General features: G+C 31.1%; 1 protein-coding gene across 1 annotated transcript in view; it reads left to right on the forward strand.

Moving 5' to 3' along the window:
- The first annotated feature begins 423 nt into the window (after positions 1-423).
- LOC124973167 (ankyrin repeat, SAM and basic leucine zipper domain-containing protein 1-like) overlaps positions 424-23,175 on the forward strand; it is a 36,756-nt gene continuing 14,004 nt past the window's right edge. Inside the window, exons 1-9 of the mRNA XM_047537277.1 lie at positions 424-427; positions 522-644; positions 2,799-2,910; positions 15,754-15,865; positions 16,431-16,565; positions 18,231-18,355; positions 19,176-19,251; positions 20,455-20,511; positions 21,524-21,633. Of these exons, the coding sequence (XP_047393233.1) occupies positions 424-427; positions 522-644; positions 2,799-2,910; positions 15,754-15,865; positions 16,431-16,565; positions 18,231-18,355; positions 19,176-19,251; positions 20,455-20,511; positions 21,524-21,633 (854 nt within the window). The remainder of the gene's footprint in view (positions 428-521; positions 645-2,798; positions 2,911-15,753; positions 15,866-16,430; positions 16,566-18,230; positions 18,356-19,175; positions 19,252-20,454; positions 20,512-21,523; positions 21,634-23,175) is intronic.

The following is a 23,175-nucleotide window of genomic DNA, read 5'->3' on the forward strand; positions in this document are numbered from 1 at the left end:
TCACAAATATAGTTGTATTTCATAACAGGGCTTTCATAATCTAACCTAAACCTATCTTTTTAGCTTCATGTTTTATCTGGTCACCCATGGGTAAATTTTGTGTTGAAGAGAAAGTTAGGATATCTTAGGGAAATATGTGGTATTTGCAATCTTAGATATGGCCCAAGTGTAATATTCTAATTTAAAAGACATATTCCCTCTCTGAATCCTATCCCAACTCCCCTAAGAGAAAGAAGTGGCATAGAAAATCCTATTATACTATAAACTGTTTATATTATATTGATAAGTCAGATCAAGTCTCAGAACATAGGGACATATAGTGAAAGTTAAGTTTGCAAGTTCATCAGTCACAATATTACTCTTTTTCTAAGACCATTATTACCAAGGAAACCTTATAGAATAAACTATATTTTGTATGTCTCTATGCGTATGTATGTTACACACACTGCAGTGAGTGTTTTTATTGTTGTTGTTTTGTACTTGATGGTGGGACTTTTAAAAACTTGTTTTTGTGTTGACAGGCATTAGTGTGCATTCCAACTTTCGATATGGATGGACCCCTCTGATGTATGCTGCTAGCGTTGCCAATGTAGAGATGGTTCGGCTCCTTTTGGACAGAGGTGCTAATGCAAGCTTTGATAAGGGTAAGATGTTTGAGAAAACTTAACTGGTTATGTCTGCTGTGATTCTTTTAATCTCAAACAGCAGTTAGGCATGGAGAAAAAAGTTAAAGCAGTTTGGAAAATAACCTATTAGTTGAATTGTATAAATAATCTGCACAATCAAATTAGAAGCCTAATTCAAAAAACTCCTTGCACAAAGGTAGATTCTAGATATGTATTCATTATAGCATATAGTTATGTACTTGTGACTTCTATAATAGATTTGACAATTTTTGAAGAAAAAATATGTTGAAAAAAATCAAAAGACTGAAATTGTAAACTCAAGTTTGAATTATATCATGCAAAGTTTTTTCAAAGTAGTTTATTTTAATATGTTTATTTCTGTTTTTGTTAGTAAATGATTTCCACTCAATAGTATTTTGAATGTTCTTAAAGAACAAAAGTATATATTTTCAAATCCAGTTTGTTACATTGATTTAGCAAATCCCTTTTTTTTTTTTTTTTTGCAGTCCTGGCAATTAAAGCCAGAGTGCTGTACCACTAAGCTACATTCTCAGTCCTTTATATTGTTTTATTTTGTGACAAAGTGTCACCTAGGTTCCAAGGCTGGCCTCAAACTTGAGATCCTCTTGTCTCAACCTGCAAGTCACTGGGATTATACACATGTGTACCTGGTTTAACTTGTTTTTAGTAGGTAGTTGAAGTCACTTCATGATTAAGGTATAGGTGTTATTTTAGAGTTAACTTTCACATTCTTTTTTTGTATGTACATTAGGAACTTGTAAAACCCTCCCTGGGTTTTTTTTTTATTTTCAAAAATTTCTCTTATTTTCACATTTAAGAAGATTTTTCATTTTGTTGTTTAAGAATGTCATTCAATGAAATCTATATTCAAGAATGGCAATTTTGAAAGGATAGAAAGTATTCTGCTCAAAAACTTCTTTTTCTGCTTCTCCTTGTAATTGGAGGAATACTTCCAGTTTTAAAACTCTTCAGACTTTTCTTAGAATGTACACATAAATGTTTTTATGTGTCTTTGATAGCACAAGTCAGGTAAAGAGGGTAGGTATTAATTTCATACTTATAATTTAGATCCAATGAGATATTAATACATCACTGAACTCAGTTTTTTAGTCACAGAGCTGGGAGTAGAATTTTATACTCTGTAGTGAACCACTAATATAAACTATGGCTATAGTGATCTTTTGAATATCTGGATTCTTAATTGAGAAATTGCTTTTGCTTTTTTTCTGTCTACCCTCTTCCCCATTGATACCATAGGCACTAAGGGAAGAATAGTTTCAGGGAACAGGGTGAGTTTAGAGAGATTAAGTAGAACAGGACTGAAAAGGAAACAATGAATGTGGCCATTATATCAGTTTTATTAGGAAGTATATAAGATAGATTTCAAGAGCTGTCAGATGGGTGAGAAGTAAAGTGAAAGCAGAGAGTACAGCTCATTTTCCAATCATAAGTTGAGCAAAGAAAATTTAATCTACCAAAAACTGTTCATATTCAGGCAATGTGGCAGAGTCATGTGCTTCACCACTTCATTGTCTTGAGGAAAGGAAATAGGGGAAGTAAGTTAAGAAGTACATTTTACATATAATATGAAAAGGTAAGGGATCCATCCCTGATCTCATGTTTTGGTGACTTAATCTTATGAGTGAGATTTTAGGAGATTTTGTAGAATTCTAGAGTGCAAAAAATATATAGAATATTTTAAAGGTAAGGAAGTCAATTAGATATGTTGGGACTAATGACACATTAATTAACTCAGGATGACTCCTTACTTCCCTGGAGAGTGAGCAAGATCAAGGCCTCAAACGCAGTTTCAAAAGTTAATGATGATAAATCTGGCCACTATCAGGGATTGGTTAACAACAGTTCCGTGAACATGATCAGCTCGTGCTTGCTAGCCTTCACCCTACATAAAAGCTGTGTGACTTCCTCAGTAAATGAGTTCCTGCTGTGACTGGTCTCACTGACGGGTCTGATTGTCCTCTGCCCGGAGGGCTGGGTGCAGCGGTCAGTCAGCCCTACCTTTCCTGGTCTGGCCTTGTTGGGGAGTACCCCCTTCCCTTGCTGCTGGTCGAGAAGAGCAAGGGGGCTAAAGACCCCGACATAGATATACTTTCTAAAGTATGAGGATTTTTTCTTGCTTGGTTATTGTAGATAAGCAGACTGTTTTGATGACTGCATGTTCTGCTTGTGGCTCTGAAGAACAGATCTTGAAGTGTGTAGAGCTCCTGCTTTCAAGAAACGCTGATCCAAATGTAACTTGTAGGTAAGAGCCTTACTGTTGGTTCACCGTGTTGAAGATACTTTTATCATTCTGTTAAACACTTCATAATATGAATTTTTAAAAATCATAAACAGTATTTGTTTACTTGGCCAAATACTTGATGTATGAAATTAGGTCATAAGTTCCTAGTTCCAATTATATATAAGTACCAAGAGAAGTTGACCTTTCAACTTTTACTTTTAAGAGGAATATTATAGACATTTGGACAGAAAACGAAAAGAGTACATCAAACAAAGATTTTCTGTGAATACCCTCAAAAGAATATGATGATTGAACTATAGAAGTAAAATCTATTAAGTACTTTCTCTGTGTAACAAGTTTTACACAAATATGAGAACATATCCAAAGGTTTCTATTTGCCTAAGACTTTAGCAATTAATTATACATAGAAAAACAAACAACAAATGTATCTTGCATCTGTTGAAATATCTATAATAATAAAAATGAATACTTTATATGTCTTTAGATAATTCCCAGATGAAAAAGATTTTGTTCTAACTGGAATGATTTCAAGGGTGGTCTGTTCTGCTGCCCAGGGGCCATTTGGCAACATCTAAAAGGATTTTTGATTGTCACACCTTTAAGACATTATTAGCATTTAGTGGATTAGGCCAAAGGGGCTGTTTAATCTTCTATAGTGTGTGGGACAGCCCTCCAAAGAACGAAACCCAAAATGATGAGTTGAGAAATCCTGATTTAGTATGAAAAAGGCCAAGACTTATACAGTAGAAAATCAATATTTAAACAAATAAAGATTAAAAATAACCAGAAAAAATTCTGTCTACATATTGTTAGCACATCAGTTCACAGGAATTTTAATTCTGTCATTTATGATATCCCTAATGAGGTGTAACTTTTGAATCCAGTCGCACCTTAAAATCGGGGCATGTACTTCATGACACTAGCTGAAGTACACTTCCAGATGTGTTGTGATTTTGATTTATACATTTTGAAGTAGCATAAGATAAGATGTGCCTCTCTGGGTTCAATGGAAAATTAGTTTTTATTGATGTACCTCAGTTTTTAAAATTTCTTTTACTACTTCTCCAAGATATTATAGGTAGTCAAGTTTTTACTGTCTCACTCATTTACCATCTTCTAAATTCTGAATGTGAAGTTAAGTAAGCCATTAACATAGGTATTAGACTATTTTTCTTCTCAAGAAGTATATGGCATCTTTCAGATACATAGGATATATCTGGAAAAAGATTTCATTTGAATTAAAATAACATGATTAGTATCTCATGATAAAATCTACAAGGCAATCATATTTTGAGGCAATTTTAAAGCTGAAAACCCAAGAAAAGCTAGTGAATTTGAAGCAGCACAAGATTTAGACTGGAATGTAATCAAATAAAATACATAATTTTACAGCATCATTAAAGAAAGCAGTCTATTTAATTAACAGTTATGAGAAATAACTTCAGAAATAAACTTTCAGCTACTTTGTCTTCTTTAATGTTCAAAGCTTGAAACAATGTAGTTACTGAATTGTGTTTTCTTCATAGTCCTGAAAAGAAAATACCTCATGGCAAATAGTGATTTTTAACCTGCATATTTTATGAGGATAGCATTAAGTGAATATACAGTGGGATAGGGATAACATACATCAGTGTGAAAGGGGAAAAAAAATCTCAGGGCTCAAGAATACAGTGAAATTGGGGGAATTATATAGACAAATTATATTATTACTAATTTCATGTAAAATGTGCCAAAAGATACATTAGGGAACCCCTATTCAGATATCAGGGAGAAAAACACAGCTTTAGATGAATTTCCTTTCATTCTATTGACATTCCCTTCTGTTGAGCAGCTCTTTTGCTGAGAAAAATAACCTTTCAAGAAAAATAGCACAAGTGAAGAGTTGGTCATACAGCTTGTAGTTTTCATGAAAGCTGCATGGCCACATACTTACTTGTTGCAAAAGACATTGAACACTAACTTTTTTTGAACTAAAATGAGACCCATAGTCTTTTCTCATAAAATGAAAGTAATAGTAATCTTAGTGGTCAATCTCTAAACTAGGGACTGAAGTTTCAGTTCTGATATGTAAATGTAGCATGGAAGCTACTCATTCTGTGGAAAAAGTTCAAAAGACAGGGTCTTAGTTTGTAGATAAAATGGGGGAAATAAAAGAAAAGGATTTACTTGTGTTTAGAACAAAAGGACAATTCTAGGGGTTTGTAGATTTTACAGTGAAATGAATTACTTGATTCAAATCACTTGGTTCCATTTGTACTAAAAGCCAGTAAATAGAACAATTAGAAAAATTAAAATTAATTAAGAGGAAGCTGTTGAATTTCCTATACTTAATTAATTAGAAATCTTTCTGAAATGGTACTGAGAAAATTCTGTAATAGTTTTCAAAATTGTGTATAACTTAAATACATGAAATACATTTTATTCAGTTAGAACAGTTTTGAATAATGCATTTAGTTTTGTAACACACACCTAATTTGTTATTAAGTTCACCAATTGAATCAATAATTTGAGTTATTTTATTAATTTCTAGAACTTGTTAAAATTTTGGTATCACTTTATAACTCATTATTCTCTGAAAATATTTTTAAGCTTTAGTTTAAAATTTCTTTAGCTAGACTGGGTGGTACGCATCTGTAATCCCAGCAGCTCAGTAGGCTGAGTCAGGAGGATCACTTCAAAGCCAGCCTCAGCAATGGCAAGGCACTAAGCAACTCAGTGAGACCCTGTCTCTAAATAAAATACAAACTAGGACTGGGATGAGACTCAGCAGTGGAGTTTCCCTTTATTCAATTCCCCAGTAACTCCCCAATTTTTCTTTAATATGATAAACATATCTAGATGGAGCATTTCCAATTTCTGTGAGTTTATTTCTGTTAGTAATGGGTATGATGCTTCTCATTCATGCCTAGGTGCAAGTCTTTAGGTTTAAAATCTGAATAGAGGACTAATTATCAGTCCTAGGAGGTTCCATTAGAGAGAATTTTATATATTTTAAAAACATACTTTGAGGACTATGGTTCCATACTTGTGTAATCTTACAATTGGGATTGTGGTTCTTTGCCATTTTGGAGTATACAACATGAAGATCTGGGTTATTTCTGATTTATCCTTACCCTGAAGATATAGCCCTTTGAGTCTCAGCTGAATTTGTCTTAAGTATGGCTTATCAAGCTCTCTACCTTGTATAGGCCCAGGGCTTTCAGTTTTGTTCCCCATGATATATAGGTCACCAAAATCAGCTGTGGCTCATTTCCCCACCTGAACTGGTAAATGCTGTCAGGGAAAAAACAAATGGGAATGCACACTTTACATCTCTGGCTTTTTGCTATCTAGATTTTGCTTCCTTGGTATCTTATTTCTACGGTTTTTAAGAAATTGAAATTAGTTTTCATTCAGCTCTTTCATATGCTTTAAAATTTTGGTCTGAATTTTGTTCTAACTTTCTATTACTAGAATAAAATTCAGTATTTTGGACATTTTTGAATTATTTATTTGTTTATAATTATTTTGTCTATTTCAGCTCTGTTATTTGTTTTCCATGAAGTTTTCTTTTTTCAAATTTTATTTAAAATTTCTTTGGAAATAACATTAATTTAGTATTTCCTGATAGACTTTCTATAATTAGTACATAGGAATCTAGCTTGTTCTTTTCATTGTATTTTCTTTTATTATTTTCCTTTTTCCTCCTTTGGGACTAATAGTAAAGAGCTGGCAACTCAAAATCTATTTTTAAGTATAACTCTCTAGGACACAAATCATATCTTTTGTTTCTCTTAGATCTTTCTACAGAAGATACTTAGCACAGTATACTGTGTCAAACCAATATGGCAATTTACTGGTTTATTTATTTTGGCTTTAGAATTTTTTCTTGAGGGTTTTTTTTGTTTTTAAATTAAAATTTAGTTGAATACTTTCTGTATAACAAACCCCATGTTAATTGTTTTTAAATATTATCTAAATAATTCTTATAAGTCCGGGGTATAAATTATTTGTACAGAATAGAAACTGTGTGCTCAAATATGTAAGTGCCTTTGAATGTAGCAGAAATGTCATAAGGATATTTATAGTAATTCAATCCAATCAGCATCTGCTAGTAGATAGGGAAGAATTGCACAGAAAAAAGTTTTCACTTAATTTAGCTTAATTATATTTAGGCTTGAATACACAGTGGCCTTGATTAAGTTATTTGGGACTTGGCATTTATGATGTGGTGTGAACTTATTATTCTTATTTTCTTTTTATATTGATAATGCAATAAAAATGGTATTATAAGTTAAAATCAAGAAGGGCCTGTATTAGATTATTGAATACACAACGTAGTGTGAAACACGTCATGAATGGAATTGGCATTCTTCTTGTTAAGAGTACTAATAAGGCTGGAAATATTGTGTGTAATTAACATTTGGTTTTTGTGAGGGTTTTTCTTCTAGCTCTCTGAAACCTTTTTGTGTCTTAAAAAATAAAAGATTTCTTTACATTTAGAAGGCAGTTTTTCTAGCATAGGAGTTTGTTATTTTCAGATCGTTCAGTCATGAGATAAGGGGTTTGTAAAACGTTATGACATTTTAATTTCAATAGCTGTTTTATTATCATTGATAAGATAGCACATATTAACTGATGCCCAAGGTTTTGACCTAATAACTGTTTGATTGTTACCTTGTTGAATGTTATTGCCTGTTTTAAGAAACAGAAGATGCCTTGGGAAAAATGTTGCTTGCTTTATTATAATATAAATTTGGTTGCAAATGTCACTAGAGCAGCTTGGTTTGTAGTATTGACTTTCAATACTAACTTATTTTCTTTTTTTTATTTGTTTTGATTCATTGTACACAAATGGGGTTTAACTGTTGTTTCTCTGGTTTTACACAAAGTAGAGTCGCACCATTTGTGTAATCATACATGTACGTAGGATAATGATATTTGTCTCAGTCTGTTATTTTTCCTACCCCACACCCCTATTTTTCCTCTATACAATGCATCCTTCCTCCATTCAAAGAACTCAAAAAACTTTACACCAAGAATACAAATAACCCGATCAATAAAAGGACTAAGGAAATGAGTAGACACTTCACAAAATATCTCCAAGCAATAAACAGATATATGAAAAAATGTTCAACATCTCTAGTAATAAGAGAAATGTAAATCAAAACTACCCTAAAAGTCCATCTCACCCCAATGAGATGGCTATTAGAATGGCTATCATCAAGAATACAAGCAACAATAGGTGTTGGTGAGGATGTGGGGAAAAAGGTACACTCATAAGTTGCTGGTAGGGTTGCAAATTAGTGTAACCACTCTGGAAAGCAGTGTGGAGATTCCCTAGAAAAATTGGAATGGAACCACCATTTGACCCAGCTGTCCCACTCCTTGACCTATACTCAAAGCACTTAAAATCAGCATACTACAGTGATACAGCCACATCAATATTCATAGCTACTCAATTAACAATAGTTAGATTATGGAACCAACCTAGATGCACTACAATTGATTAATGAATAAAGAAACTGTGGTATACATACACAATGGAATATTACTCAGCCATAAAGAAAAATAAAATTATGGCATTTGTAGGTAAATGGACGCAGTTGGCAAATATCATGCTAAGTGAGATAAGCCAATCCCAAAAACCAAGCAGATGATGATACTAACTTGTTTACTAATTGTAGGTAAATATGTGACATCTTTTTTCTGAAAATATGGGCAAAATATTCATTCAGAAAGTTTTTAAAATTACTGGAAATCATCATTTATTTTGTGATTTTATTCCTGTCCTTTTTAAATGTATATAGTCAATACATTTTGTCACAGAATATTAAAATAATATGTAATTCCATTAGTAAAGCATGAGTCTTCCTTAACTAAACAAATTTCTTGAATTTTTTTTTTATTTCAGAGATATCTGCTTTAATCAGTTTGGCCAGTGTTTCCATTCTTTTATTTTTAAATTACATACAAACACACACATGGACAGTTCTTTTCACTCAGAAATGTGTTTGCATCTTTCTTTGTCTGTAGTAGTATTGAGTGGTATCTCATGAGTCAGACTGTAAAGGTTTGAATCCCAGCTTTCTTATTTACTAGCTCTGTAATTTGAATAAGTTATTCATTTGTTCAGTTTAATTCTTAAAATACAGAGATAAAAATATCACTCACTTCATAAAGGTGTTTTGTATATAAAACAGTACCCAGCAACAGAGTAAGCCTTAAAATATTTGCCTTAACAATGAGGATGATGATATTTTGGAGCATATTCATTTTTTAAGTCTTGTAGAAATTGAAATGCTGAAATTTTTTTTACATTTAAAATCTTACAAGTTACATCCAAATAGTCCTCTAAAATTTTTTTCCACTTTACAGTGTAAAACATGTGAGAGAGCATTCATTTTTTGCATCCTTGTCAACATATTAAACTGTGGTTTTTATCAATCTGGTAGATAAAAATGAGCAGGCGATGGTATAGGGTTGTTCTTTCTTTGTGGTGGATTTGCTGGGGATCAAACCCAGGGCCTCAAGTGTACTAGGCAAGCACTACACCAGTGAGATACATCTGCGTTCTGAGCATTTTCATAGTTCTTATTTTCTGATTTTCAGTTTATTAAAATGTCTTTCCTTATATTACCAACTTTTATATGTATTTTTATAGATTGTCTATGCTCATCTTTTTATTTACCTCTATTTTCCTTATATGTGGGAACTGATTTTATCTTTGTTAAGCAATTTTATATATTTGTAGTGACAAATACCTTAGGGTTACTTTGCATATTTCAAGCATAGCATTAACATGGCTATTCACATACTTGGAAATCAACCTGACTCTTTTGGAAGCAAAAATGAACAGGACAAAGTTAAGAAAAACTATAGACAAAAAACTCTTGACAACTACTCCTTCAAAACACATCTGCATCATGTCAGTTTAGGACCTGACTTCCTTAACAAGACTCCTAAAGCACAGGAATTAAAATTAAGAATCAGTTAATGGGATGGATTCAAACTTAAAAGCTTCTTCTTAGCAAAGGAAACTGAATAATCTGAAGACAGTACCTACAGAATAGGAGAAAATCTTTACCACATGCACCTCAGAGCACTAATCTCCAGGATATACAAAGAACTCAAAAAACTTAACACCAAAAAAAAAAAAAAAGAAACAAATAACCCAATCAATAAATGGGCTAAGAAATTGAACAGACACATCACGGAAGAAATACAATCAATCAACAAAAGTATGAAAAAATGTTCATCATCTTCAACAGAGTAATGCAAATCAACACTATTCTAATATTTTATCTCACTCCAGTCCAAAAGGCAATTATCAAGAATACAGCCATTAATAAGTTTTGGCAAGGATGTGGGGAAAAAAGGCAAGGATATGGGGAAAAAAGATACACTCATACTGTGCTGGTAGGACTGCAGATTGGGGTGCAACCATTATGGAAAGCAGTATGGAGATAACTCAGAAAACTTGGAATAGAACTACAATTTGACCCAGCTATGCAACTCCTCTGTTTATATCCAAAGGACTTAAAATCAGCATACAACGGTGATGTAGCCACATCAGTGTTTATAACAGCTTTATTTACAATACGTAAACTGTGGAACCAAACTAGGTGTCCTTCAACAGATGAATGGATAAAGGAAGTGCTGACATATACACAATGAAATATTACTCCGCCTTGAAAAAGAATGAAATTATGGCATTTGCAGACATCTTATAGAATTTTTTATTGTTATGTGTGTGGAAGATCTGTTTATAGTTTGTTTTTTATTTATGCTTTAAAAGAATTTTATGTTGTAATTTTTATCCATTTTTTTGAAAAAAAATCTTGTAGAGAGGTATTTCCAATGAACATATCAGACTCAGAGATGAGAAGTTATCAATTCTTTTAAAATTCTTTTAAATTTCCAAGGAACAAATTACTCTAACACTGTCTAAATAGTCCTAGAACATAAAAAAACTAGAAGCCTTTCAATTTCTTTTTTTTATAAAGCAAACAACACTGATTCTGAAATATAATTTTAAAACTTATCTGCCCCCAAAACTATATACATCAATCTCAGTTATGAACATAGACACAAAAATTATAAATACTTAATGAAGTATCAGTATATTTAACGTTATCAGTAAATTAAATTAATAATATACCATGATCAAATAAAATTCATGTCAGCTATGGAAAATTAGTTAAATATTAGGGAAGACATTTCATGAATAGATCAAGGGATTTAGTAATGTTTGATTAGATAAATAGTTCTTTAATTTTATAAACATACATATGAAGTCAGAACTAGTCCTATGCTTAGTGGAAACACACTAGCAGCATTTGCCTTAATGTCAAAACAAGGCAAGGGTACTTATAAGCAGTCTTTGCTTTACCATTGTTTTAGGAAAGACAAAGCACTCTAGAAAAGAAAACAAGATGTAGTTAATAAAAATAATAATGACAGACTCTTTAATTTGTGCCTGGTAGTTTTCTTACTAAAATTATCATTTCACTGTCATAGATTATGGTAGTATCAACAATAATTGTCACATGTAGAAACTGTTGTTTGCACATATGAACAACCTGAGGTAATGAAACTTAAGAAATGCACCCAGTACTGTTCACCCAGGAAAGGTTGAAAGCTAGATTTGAACCAGGCTGACTGATGTCACAGTTCATAGTCTAAAGCCGAGGTTGGCAGACATCTAGGGTTCTATTGGAACAAAGTTGTGCTCATTCATTTGTGTCTTGTCTATGCCAACATTCATGCTAAAACAGCAAAATTGGTTGTGGCATGCAAGTCCCAGTGTGTTCCACCAGCCCTGGAAGATAGACTCCCTTGCCTTTACAGGAAGATTTTTCTACCCTCCATTTTATGACATTGAACTCTGTTGCCTCAGATTAAGCCATTAGGCCTTTTTTCAATTAGAAAAGATAGGACAAAATTATTATTTTTAAGATCATATTGATTATATACTTGATAAATCCAAGAAAATCAACTCAGAAACTGTTGGAAATCAGTATAATATGAGGGAGATTTTTTATACTAATCTTCAAATTTCATTTGGTTTTGAAATTACAAATACCAGTCTGGGAATACAATGAGATTATAGATCACATTCTGAAGAACAAAAACATATAAATGTAGATACAAGTGTACAACAAACATGAATGATTCAAATAAAGGAAAAATTTAAAACTCCACTGAGTGAAACAAAAGATTGAATAAGAAGACATGTCATTTCTTGACTCAGCATTAAAGAAGACATTCTTAAAAATCTACATTAATTTTTAAAATTAAACACATCTTATTCAGAGTGTTAAATTGTTTTAACTTGATGAATGGTTTAAAAAATTCTAGAAGAAAAATTGATGAAAAAGACCACATAAATTTTGGAAAATAAATTTGACTTTTTAAGATGTTAAGCAGAGAACAATATGCTGCAGCCTTGCCCTCCCAAAGTAAATTTTAGTTATAAAAACAAAAAAGACAATTACCTCTATAATGGAAAAGGAGTAACTGAGGAAAGAAACAGATTGGAACTGTGGCAATATATAAAACTACTAATAGGCAAAGTGAAGCCTACGGACTTGAGTCTTCTGTGCTTGGAGGACCTATAAAGTAATAGTCTGAAAAGTACATATACAGCAATAAATCACTAAAATCTACATAAGGTAAGCATCATGGAATGAAACAGGAACAATAAACTCTACAAAAAGATTCTCTTAGACTGGTGAAAATAGAATTTAAAAGAACTTTATTGCTCTGAGTAATAAAAGAGGGATTTGCCTTCACAAAATAATAAACAGGAAGTACAAAACAAGTACAGTGAATTATGAAAACTAGTGTTGACTACTAAAACTAAGTATAATGTGCAAAATTGCAGATGGGACTCAGCTAAAGAGTGGATTAATGAACTAGAAGCTAGATGTGAAGAAAATCGCCTAGAAAACAACACAAAGAGTAATACATGGAAAATATAAAGGAACAGGTAAAAGACATGAAGAATCTTTCCAAGAACTCTAACATCTATCTAATAAGAGTGCCAGAAAAAGAAAATGGAAGTTATGCTATATTTGAATCAATAATGGACCAAGAACATTCCCAAACTGAAGACATAAAACCTGAGGGTTAAAAGATTTCCTGTACTCATGGCAAAATTTATACACAAATAGTTAGCATATGTATTTCAATTAAAAATTAAAATAAGCACACATCACACTGAACTCAAAATATCAAGAATAAAGCAAAATTCCTAAGAGTTGCTTACTGAAAAGACAGTTTACCTATAAAGTATTTCTATACAGAAATTTCTATCTAACATATTTCACAATATAGAAGCTATATGTGGAAGAAGGCAAATAGTCTGAGAAATAAACTTGGGATCTGTAATTATGTGTTTATTCATTCTGTCATTAAAGAGTAGGGGCAAAATAAAGACATTTGCATACACTTGGTAATGTGAAACCTTCATCTTGAGCCAGCGCATGACTGACATTTTGAATGAAATTCTCCTATGTGTTGAAGGATACTAAGAGCACAGAAAGTTAATAATGTTTAATAGAAGCATAGAGTCACCAGATTTTCAAAATGTAGTGGAAAGTAAACCAAAAACTGAAAAGAATTTTGTCAAGTGTACCAGTCATTATGCTTAATGGGAATGTAGTGGATTTATCACCTAAGAAACAGACTGAGATTTGGTCTTAAACAAACAAACAAAAAATAGCTAAATCCCATTTATTAGAAATGGTTGACTAAAAAGAGTGTGAACTTCATAACTTTGTAAGTAAATGTAAGCCAAAAGAAAGGGATGTCAATATCAAATATTACTAGTGTTAAGTGAAGTAAAACAAATAAAGGAAAATTTGTGATAGGATAAAAATGAAAATTAATGAGTATACAATAAGCTAAAAATTGTTTATGTTAGGAGCAAGCAGAACCAAATTGCAGTAGTTTTAAAAGAGAATGAGAATTCTTTACATTGAATCTTAAGAAAAAGATGAAAATTAGTGTTGAAAGTATCAGTAGGACAAATAGTTACCATGTTACTTGAGTAGATCAGATAATATAATTTTTTAAACTTTCCTGAGGAGGTAATAAAATTGCAAATTCATTAAACCAACAAGTAGGAAATACTAGAAGAATTGCTCTTTTTCCTTTCAAAAATGTCTTGCAACATTATTGATGGTTTCACTTAAATAGTATTAAAAAATCAATAATTTTAGATAAGCTAGACTGGCATAGGATTTTGCTGTTCTGTTTGATAAATTCATCTTTTCTCAGTAGTCAGAAACCAGTGCAACAGTGTTTCCCTGAAAAGGGAACAACTTGGCATTTTCCAAGAGAATTAACTGAAGTGGACAAGAACAAAAGCATGGAAAACAGCTATGAGGCTCTTGCAATAATACAGGTCAGGGAGAGTGGGTATGGTTTGGACTACTGTCCTGGCTGACAAGGTGAGAAGAGGTGCTCAGCTGCAGATATATTGTGAAGGTAGGACTTGTAGGACCTCCTGATGACTTATTTATGGAGTGATAGGGAAGATCATGAACTAGCCTAGGCCTGAGGCTTAGTGAAACAGGAAAGATTTGAGAGGTGCATGTTTGGGCTTTGTGAGGGGAACATGGAATGGAGGAGAGATACCAAGAGGTCTCATTTACATATAGTAAAGAATTAGAATAAGTAGTTAATTCATAATTTTTCTGTTGCATGTACTTTTTGTTTTCTTAAGTTATCCAGAAAATTCTATGTTCACTTTATAAAAATTGTCTATCTTAATAAAACAACTAGGTAGGGGATATTCAAGATAAAGGAGAGAATTTTTAATGTAGCATATAATTTCAAATAAGGCAATCAAAATATACTAGGAAATAGGAAAAAAAACCAGATAAATGTGTGAATTGTTCTGTGTTTTAGACATTGGCATGAAGTTATCAGATTCAGAATATACCTAAAACTAATAAGCCTTATTGAGACACATTTTCATTTATAGGTATTTTAAGTACTATGAATAACCAAGATAAACTCTCTTATATCAACATGCATAGTTCTGAACTTATTTAGTTTTTTGTTCTCTAAGTTATTTGTTTCTAAATCAGAAATTGGTGATGATTAATGAAGATTGGTCCCAGAATGTCAGACCCCCTTTAAAAATAGACTGTGTTAAATTCAGCCCAAGTAGAACTGATTGAATAATCTAGTGTCCTTTGGAATAGAATTAAGCTGACTAACACCCAGGAGTAAAGGGTCTGAATCGCTAGTTTTGCAAAATGATAAACTAAAGATAAACTATTGTTCTCTCCCAGAAAGAAATTTCCAAACAATGTTAGTCAGAATAAATTATTTGATCTCTTTCTTGATTAGAGTAAGGCTTCAAGTCAGAATAAAATTATTTTAGTCTAAATAGAATCATAATGTGACACATTAAGAAATAAGAGAAGATTTTAAACTTTACATTTTTCAGCAATCTACCAAATAAATGTAATAAGCATTTAGAATTAGCAAATTCAGTGAAGGAGGAACCTTATTTGCATCATCATCACTATATCCCCTGCATAAGCATAATGCAGTTAACCTGATGATTTCCTAGATGAATGTATAAATTGTTAAAACATTAAAAATCATGGTTTAGTAATTTTTATATATTTCTTAACTAGAGGGTGTTGTGTTCGCTTTCAGTGCTTCAAGTGTCATCTTATATTTTTGCTGGAAAATTAGATTTAAATCACCTGACTTATTAAATGCTTTTATATCTTTTTTTGCTTTCAAAACAATACTGATAGTATTGTGCATACTTAAATTCATGAAATTGAGCAGTCATTAATGGCAGCCCTAACCCTAATTCTCCTTTCCTCCTCCTCACAGGAGACTGATGACTCCCATTATGTACGCTGCACGGGATGGCCACCCTCAGGTGGTTACTCTCCTGGTTGCACATGGAGCAGATGTGAATGCCCAGGACGAGAATGGTTATGCTGTGAGAAATATTCTACAACATTTCTTTTTAATTTTTGCTAACTTTATTATTACCCTTAATCTATGAAAATAGATGTTTAGTTGTTTTTATTACAAAAAGATTTCTAAGAAGTAATAAGTACAGAAAATCTAGGGTATAATCACTGTTTGGTGAAAAGCAGCAACAAATGAATGAAGAAAAAAGTAATCATTTGACTCTTGTAGTCATTATTCATGACAAAAGTTATAATGTGCAAAGAAACCTGGACTCTGAATTTACATAAAGATTGCTTTTTTGTAGAAAACATTTTGGTGATTGGCATATAAATCATTTTGTTCCATAACATTGCTTAACTGTAAAATATTTGATTTTATAAAACAGTGAACATTGCAGTCCGCTTTGCAATTATAGCATGGGAAGTATGTTACATTACAATATGGGAAATACGTTTATATTGTTAAACGAAGAGGTTGCATCATTCTATAAATTAACCATTCTATGTGCCATTAATACTGTTGAAGACAATTCCTATCTGTCTCATGTGCACTCCTTCTCTTTAAGAAATCCTCTTTTCTTCCCTATACAGGCTTTAACATGGGCAGCACATCAAGGTCATAAAAATGTAGTTTTGAAGTTGCTTGAACTTGGAGCTAATAAAATGCTACAAACCAAAGATGGAAAGACACCAAGTGAGATTGCAAAAAGAAACAAACATCTTGAGGTATCATCTATATGTTAAACTAATTTTTCTGTGATATGTCATATTATCTTATATAGAACTTTTATGTTATTTTGTTGGAATTCACAAGTGTAATAATAGTTTTTTCAGCTATTAAATGTATAAATATTTTTTCTCCACCTAATATTTTTTGAGTAATTTTTCATCTGCTAAATCAAAGACATTTATAGTGTGATAAGTTATGTAAAAGGATAAGTCTTACTATGTTGCCAATAATGAAAATAGAGTACACTATATTATAAAGTGGTTTAGATTTTTAAAAATTAACTTATGTATTGAAACAGTAAAGTGTCAACATTTGAAGACGCACTTAAAACATTGGTGTATAATTTTAAGTTTTAGATGTTAGACAATTTAAAAGTTAAATCCTTTAAGCAACATTTATTCCTATGTTATGACAAGGTGTGTGGTAAAATGATAACATACTTGGGTATATGATCTGATGTCATTCAGATTTTAAAGCTGAATGATAAATATTTGCCATATATCAAATTATTTTATGAATACAAACTTTTGGTGTGAATACTAAACTTTTAGTCAGTGACATGTACTTTCTAAGCATGAGTCAAGTATGATAGCATTGTAAAATTATTAAGTACAAGAGTTCATAACACTGAGGTTCTGAATTTTAAAGTTTGTGAAAATCCACAAGTTCTATTATACAAGTGTCAGACCATGCCACTTATACTGCACATAAAATAACTCCACTAAATTTTGAGCAGTCTAATAAACATGATATCATTTTCCAAATAATATGTACATTTCCAAAATTATTCTAGAATAGAGACTAATCACTAAAGTCTTGTAAAATTTCAAAAAGAAATCTGGGCATGGTGGTGCATGCCTATAATCCCAGCAGCTCCAGAGGCTGAGGCAGGAGAATCTCCAGTTGAAAGCCAGCCCCAAGAGATTAGCAAGGAATTTAGGAATTCAGAGAGACCTTGTCTCTAAATAAAATATAAAAAAGTACTGGGGATGTGGTTCAGTGGTTAAGCACCCAAGGATTCAATCCCTAGAATAACAAAAAACATTTTTTTGCATTATTTCTTCTAACCTTTGAAAATTTGGAAACTAAAAATTAGTTTACTACATTATTAAATTTTGGGTAGATGACACTGAATTTGATATAATAAATTTATGATCAAAGGTTATATCATTTCTTATAATGAAATTTGATGTTATATTTTGAATGATTACATGACATAGCCTTGACTTTGTAAGAAGTTAGATTGTAAAACTAACAAATTTTACCATATTGCATTGAGTTTAGATTTGTATACATTTAAGCAAGTTTATTTCTTCCTTCTCTCTTACCAGTGTATTTCAGTTACTACCTTAAACTTGATATTTCTGAGTCATTTATCAAAATGGCATTTTAGTTTTGTATCATATATTACTAAAAATGCTACTCTGTCTAATTTTGCTCTTTTGAATTAGTTATACTCTTTGCTTCTTTTATGTCAAGGAAGAATTTACTTGAGTTTATAAAAGTCATTCTCAGGGTAACAGGTCATGAAAGTTCTGTCCCTTATACCTTGCTAAAATTTTATTTTCCAGTTGAAAAATAATCATATGTTATTTTTTTAAATGCACTTAACAGTATATAAAAATATTAACTATATTTGGCTAATTTCTGAAACTTTTCAGATCTTCAACTTTCTTTCTTTGACTTTAAATCCATTGGAGGGAAAGCTTCAAGAACTAACTAAAGAAGAGGCTATTTGTAAACAATTGACAGCAGATTCTGATATAGGAAAAGATCACATATTTGGGTAACATATTTTAGTTCAAAAGAATTCCTGTAAATAAGTTAAAAATGCATGCTTTTACTACTTATTCTAAATATAATGATGTATTTAAGATATATGATATTTTATACTTTGACAAGCATTTTTAAATATCACTTAGAAATGTCTGGGTTTTAGGTGCATTGGTGTCCATAATTTTAGAGAGTTTTATTTATTTGTACCAATATTAATCATAACAACTTTGACTTTAAATGTAAACTTAGTAAAATATCAGTAAAATGTATTTTAAGGGATTCAGCACCTGCATTAGTATTCAAACTGTATTATACCTTGCTTTCTGAGTGTTTTAAGCACATTACTCATTGTTTAAGCTAAAACTACTTTTTCTGAACACTATTGTTCAGGATACAATTATAAACCATTCTCTACCCCATATAAAGTTGTTCATTAATTCTTACTTATCACAATTAAAGGGATTTTTACATGCAGATATTTTACAAGGAATCTATGTTAATGAATATTTTCATTCTTAGAAAAGATGAGCTACACTTTGCCATCATCCATTTCCTCTTATATCATTGCTTAGGAAAGCCTGCTTTGAGTTGAGAGGATCGCTCGGTGGTTTCCTTAGCATTTACAAAGTCCTGGATTCAGTTCTAACCCAGGTGGATGAGAAAAGAATTTACACTTGATACAGCATCAAATCTGGAGTGTACATTTATAAATATATTCTATATGAATTCATTCTTACTATTCTTATTTTTTCTTTGAAATATAAGTATATATTTACTCTTTGTACATTGATAGTCTGTCCTGAAATTGACATTGCTATAAATATGTATAGTTCATACACAGCCTTTGGAGATCTGGAAATATTTTTACATGGTCTTGGACTGGAACATATGACAGACTTACTAAAGGTAAGATTTATATATGTTTATTTGTTGGTTAACATAACATTAAATTTTAATTCATAAAGATGCCTATGAATGAATGCTGTACCTTTTCTGCATAATTTGTAATACATCCCCTCTGAAACTTATAATAAATATCCCCAAATTTTATTATTATATTTACATAAAATATAAACTATTTGAATTTTACTTTTGCCAACCATCCAGTGCCTCAGTAAATAAAACCATTTTTGTTTATGCAGTTGCTGCTCTTATTGTATAGAATTGTATATTCTTGTATGTAGAATTGTATATAGAATTGTATATTCTTGTATATACAAGAATTGAATTCTTGTATAGAAGCATGGTTTTAAACCAAACAAACATTAGATTCTTCCTCTGATTTTTGACCAAAATATGTTACTTAAATATTTTTTTCCCCTTAAAGAAAATAATACCTAATGTAAGGTTGTCTTGAATATTAAATTAGACCCATATGCCAAGCATTACCTAGGTACTTTAAGCATACATTGTGGATTTGAGTAGACGAGAATTATGAGGATACTGAAGCAATGCATTAGTACTTAAAACAGATCCCCTTAGGAGTATGCACATTTGGTTCAGGTGTTTTAGAGTTGGGTTTTTTGGTGGTGGCACCAGGATTGAACTCAGGGACACTCAACCACTGAGCCACATCCCCAGCACTATTTTGTATTTTATTTAGAGACAGGGTCTCACTGAGTTGCTTAATAGCACCTCACTTTTGCTGAGGTTGGCTTTGAACTCTTCCTGCCTCAGGGTCCTAAGCCGCTGGGATTAGAGGCATATGCCACCATGCCCAACTAGAGTTCAGTTTTGTACAATTTGGAAACTATTAAAAATTTTGAAACTATTTTTCTATTTGGAGTAATCAGCATAAATATAATTTCTGTTCAATTTTATAGAAATGTTGTATTCAATTTTATAGAAATGTTTTCATGTCATGTAAGCAAAATTGTAAAGTAATTTGAAAATAATCATGTTATTTGAATCTGGAAATCTAGCTATATTTATACTTTTTGAGGTCAGTATATATAATCTATCCAGTAGTGTAGTTCTCTATCTACATCTCTATCCCCTCTGGAAAGTTAGAAGTTGGTAAGCAGTTCACTATCTTATGTACACTTAACTATTTCACTTTGTACTATTTATATTGAAAGGTAATAGTTTTTTTTTTTACATTTTCTACAGGAAAGGGATATAACTTTAAGACACCTTTTGACCATGAAAAAAGATGAATTTGTAAAGGTTAGTATCATTTTCAAAAACTCTAGCTGTACTAATTTTTTTTAAATTGTACCTCCTTTTATTTTCTATTTCAGTAATCGTAGTGTTACAAACTGATTGATATTTTATTAGGTTCTTGATTAAATATGATTATGAAAAACTAAAAAATCTGATTATAGTATTAAGTTACTTTAAAAGCATTTAAAAACATAAAGTTGTGATTTTTTTCCTTTAGGTGGTCATGATATCTCAGTTAAAACCAGTACTTCATTTCTAAATGTGAAATAGATTTGCAAAACAGACTTAGAAATAAGAGGTGTTGTTTTAAATGTATGTGGATATAGGTATGTGTCTTAGAAATAGTACCACTATTGTTATTTTCTCAAAACTATCAAGATATTACTTTGTTCACATATGAATACACAACTAATGGAATCCAAATCATATAGAACCACAAGGGTGGGATCCTAATTAGTATAAGTTATGCTCCATGTATGTACAATATGTCAAAATATAGTCTACTGTCATGTATATCTAAAAAGAAAAAATAAAAAGTCATGATTTTGACATCTAATATTAACAATTAAAAAGTAGTGTGAGAAATATTAGGGATATTTTGATAAATAGGCTGTGTAAAAAAGCAATGAATACATTAGAAACTTGAAATTATTGTAACCACTAATTTTGATTGAAACCTGAAATTATTATTAGAAGCACTAATTTTGATCATTACAAAATCAAAATAAGCATACTATATCAACTTGTACTCTATTGTTTTGACTATTATGTATTAAAATCTAGTAATTGGGTTTGAGAGTCTATCACAATTATTATATATTGCAAAAATATTTTAGTAGTATAAATAGCTTCATAAGTCACACTTATAAGCAAACCATATATTTTATTATATTATTTTCTAATATGTCTGTTTTTTAAGATGCAGCTTTCAGCAGAAAATCTCTTTAATGATTTTGAAGATTAAATTATTCTAGTATAATTATCTTAACTACACCTTAAAATTATTTCTACTTAGTTTGGGATTAACAATAAAGATCAGCAGAAAATTCTGGCTGCTGTTAAAGAACTGGAGGTAGAAGAGATAAATTTTGGAGAGTTACCTGAAGTGGCAAAGTTGGAAGTGAGGTAAAGTTAACTTATCAATTTATATTAATATTATGTAGAATCAACTCTTCTTATTTAGTTTAATTTTGATAATGTCTGGGTCATTTGATTTTATAACATTATTTTCTCAAGGAAAGAGATTTTGAAATATTCTCTGTTCAGAAATCAAATACCCTTTGTAAAGTCAATTTTTATAGATATTTTACTAAGAAGCAAACCACTGCATCGTCTTAACTCACGTTGAAACATTAATGCTTTATTTTTTATTGCATCTTGTTAAATCAGACTATATAAGAGAGACCATGCTTTTCCAAGTATAGTTCTTACACTCTTTAAATTATTTTTAGATGTCAAACAGAAAAAAATTAGAGTAGTAATATTTTCTCTTAAGTTAATAAGGAAGCATTTCTCATATGCTCTTAGCTATATTTTCAGCCTTTATTATGTGAGATATTTTGTTATCAAGATATAAATTTTATTTCCAGTAATATAAAGTTGTTAAGCACTGATTATGATTACTAATAATCCAAAGTCTATTTCACTTTATTAATAACTTGTAGAGAAGTGAATGTTTTTTTAACTTTCTATTTTAAAATAATTGTAGATTCACATGATATTTCAGAGATAAAAAGGGAGGTCCCATGCATCCTTCATGCAGTTTGACCCAGTGTTCCTATCTTATATAACTGTAGTATAATATCCAAACCTGACAATCTATTTGTATTTTACTATTTATGCATGCATTCATTTGTATGTGTATATTTAAGTCTATGTAATTATATCATGTATAGTTTCATGTAACCACTCTCAACACTTAATATTTATGTACCACTAGCTTCCTCATCCAACCCCGTTATAGCCATACCCATCCCTTTCCCCATTTTAATCCCTAGCAAGTGATAATTTGTTCTTCATCTTTATAATATTATTTCATGAATGTTATATAAATAGAATCATGCAGTAAATGTCTTCTAGAAATTGACTTTGCAATCATTGTTAAGTTCAGTCAATTGTAGTTGCATGTATCAGTACAACACTTTATTCCTTTTTGTGGGTGAGTAGTATTTCATGGTATGTTTTAACCACATTTTAATCATTTACCCATTGACGGACTTTTAAGTAGATTTTAAAATCTGATTATTCCAAATTAAACTGCTGTGAATAAGATTCTTTTCTAAAGTAAGTGTTCATTTCTCTTGGTAAAAATGTTCAGGAGAGCATTTTAAAGGTTGCATGGGAGCTACACTTTAGTTGTTTTGTTTTTATTAACTAGTCCACTTTTTTCCAAAATGTCAGTATTGTCTTATGTTCACCCAACTATATATTAGTGATCCAGTTTCTCTGCATACTCATCAGCATTTGGTTTAAGCACTAATTATTTTTAGCCATTTTCACAGGTGCGTAGTGATGGATCATTGTGATTTTATTTGCATTTACCTAAAGGATAAAGTTTTTGAATATCTTTTCATGTCTTATTTGGTATCTGTGTATCCTTTCTTGTGAAATGTCTGTGTCTCTTGCCCATTTTATTTTGTATGTATTGTTTTCTAACACTGATATGGG

Source organism: Sciurus carolinensis (genome assembly GCF_902686445.1).
Source record: "Sciurus carolinensis chromosome 14 unlocalized genomic scaffold, mSciCar1.2 SUPER_6_x, whole genome shotgun sequence".
Taxonomy (NCBI): domain Eukaryota; kingdom Metazoa; phylum Chordata; class Mammalia; order Rodentia; family Sciuridae; genus Sciurus; species Sciurus carolinensis.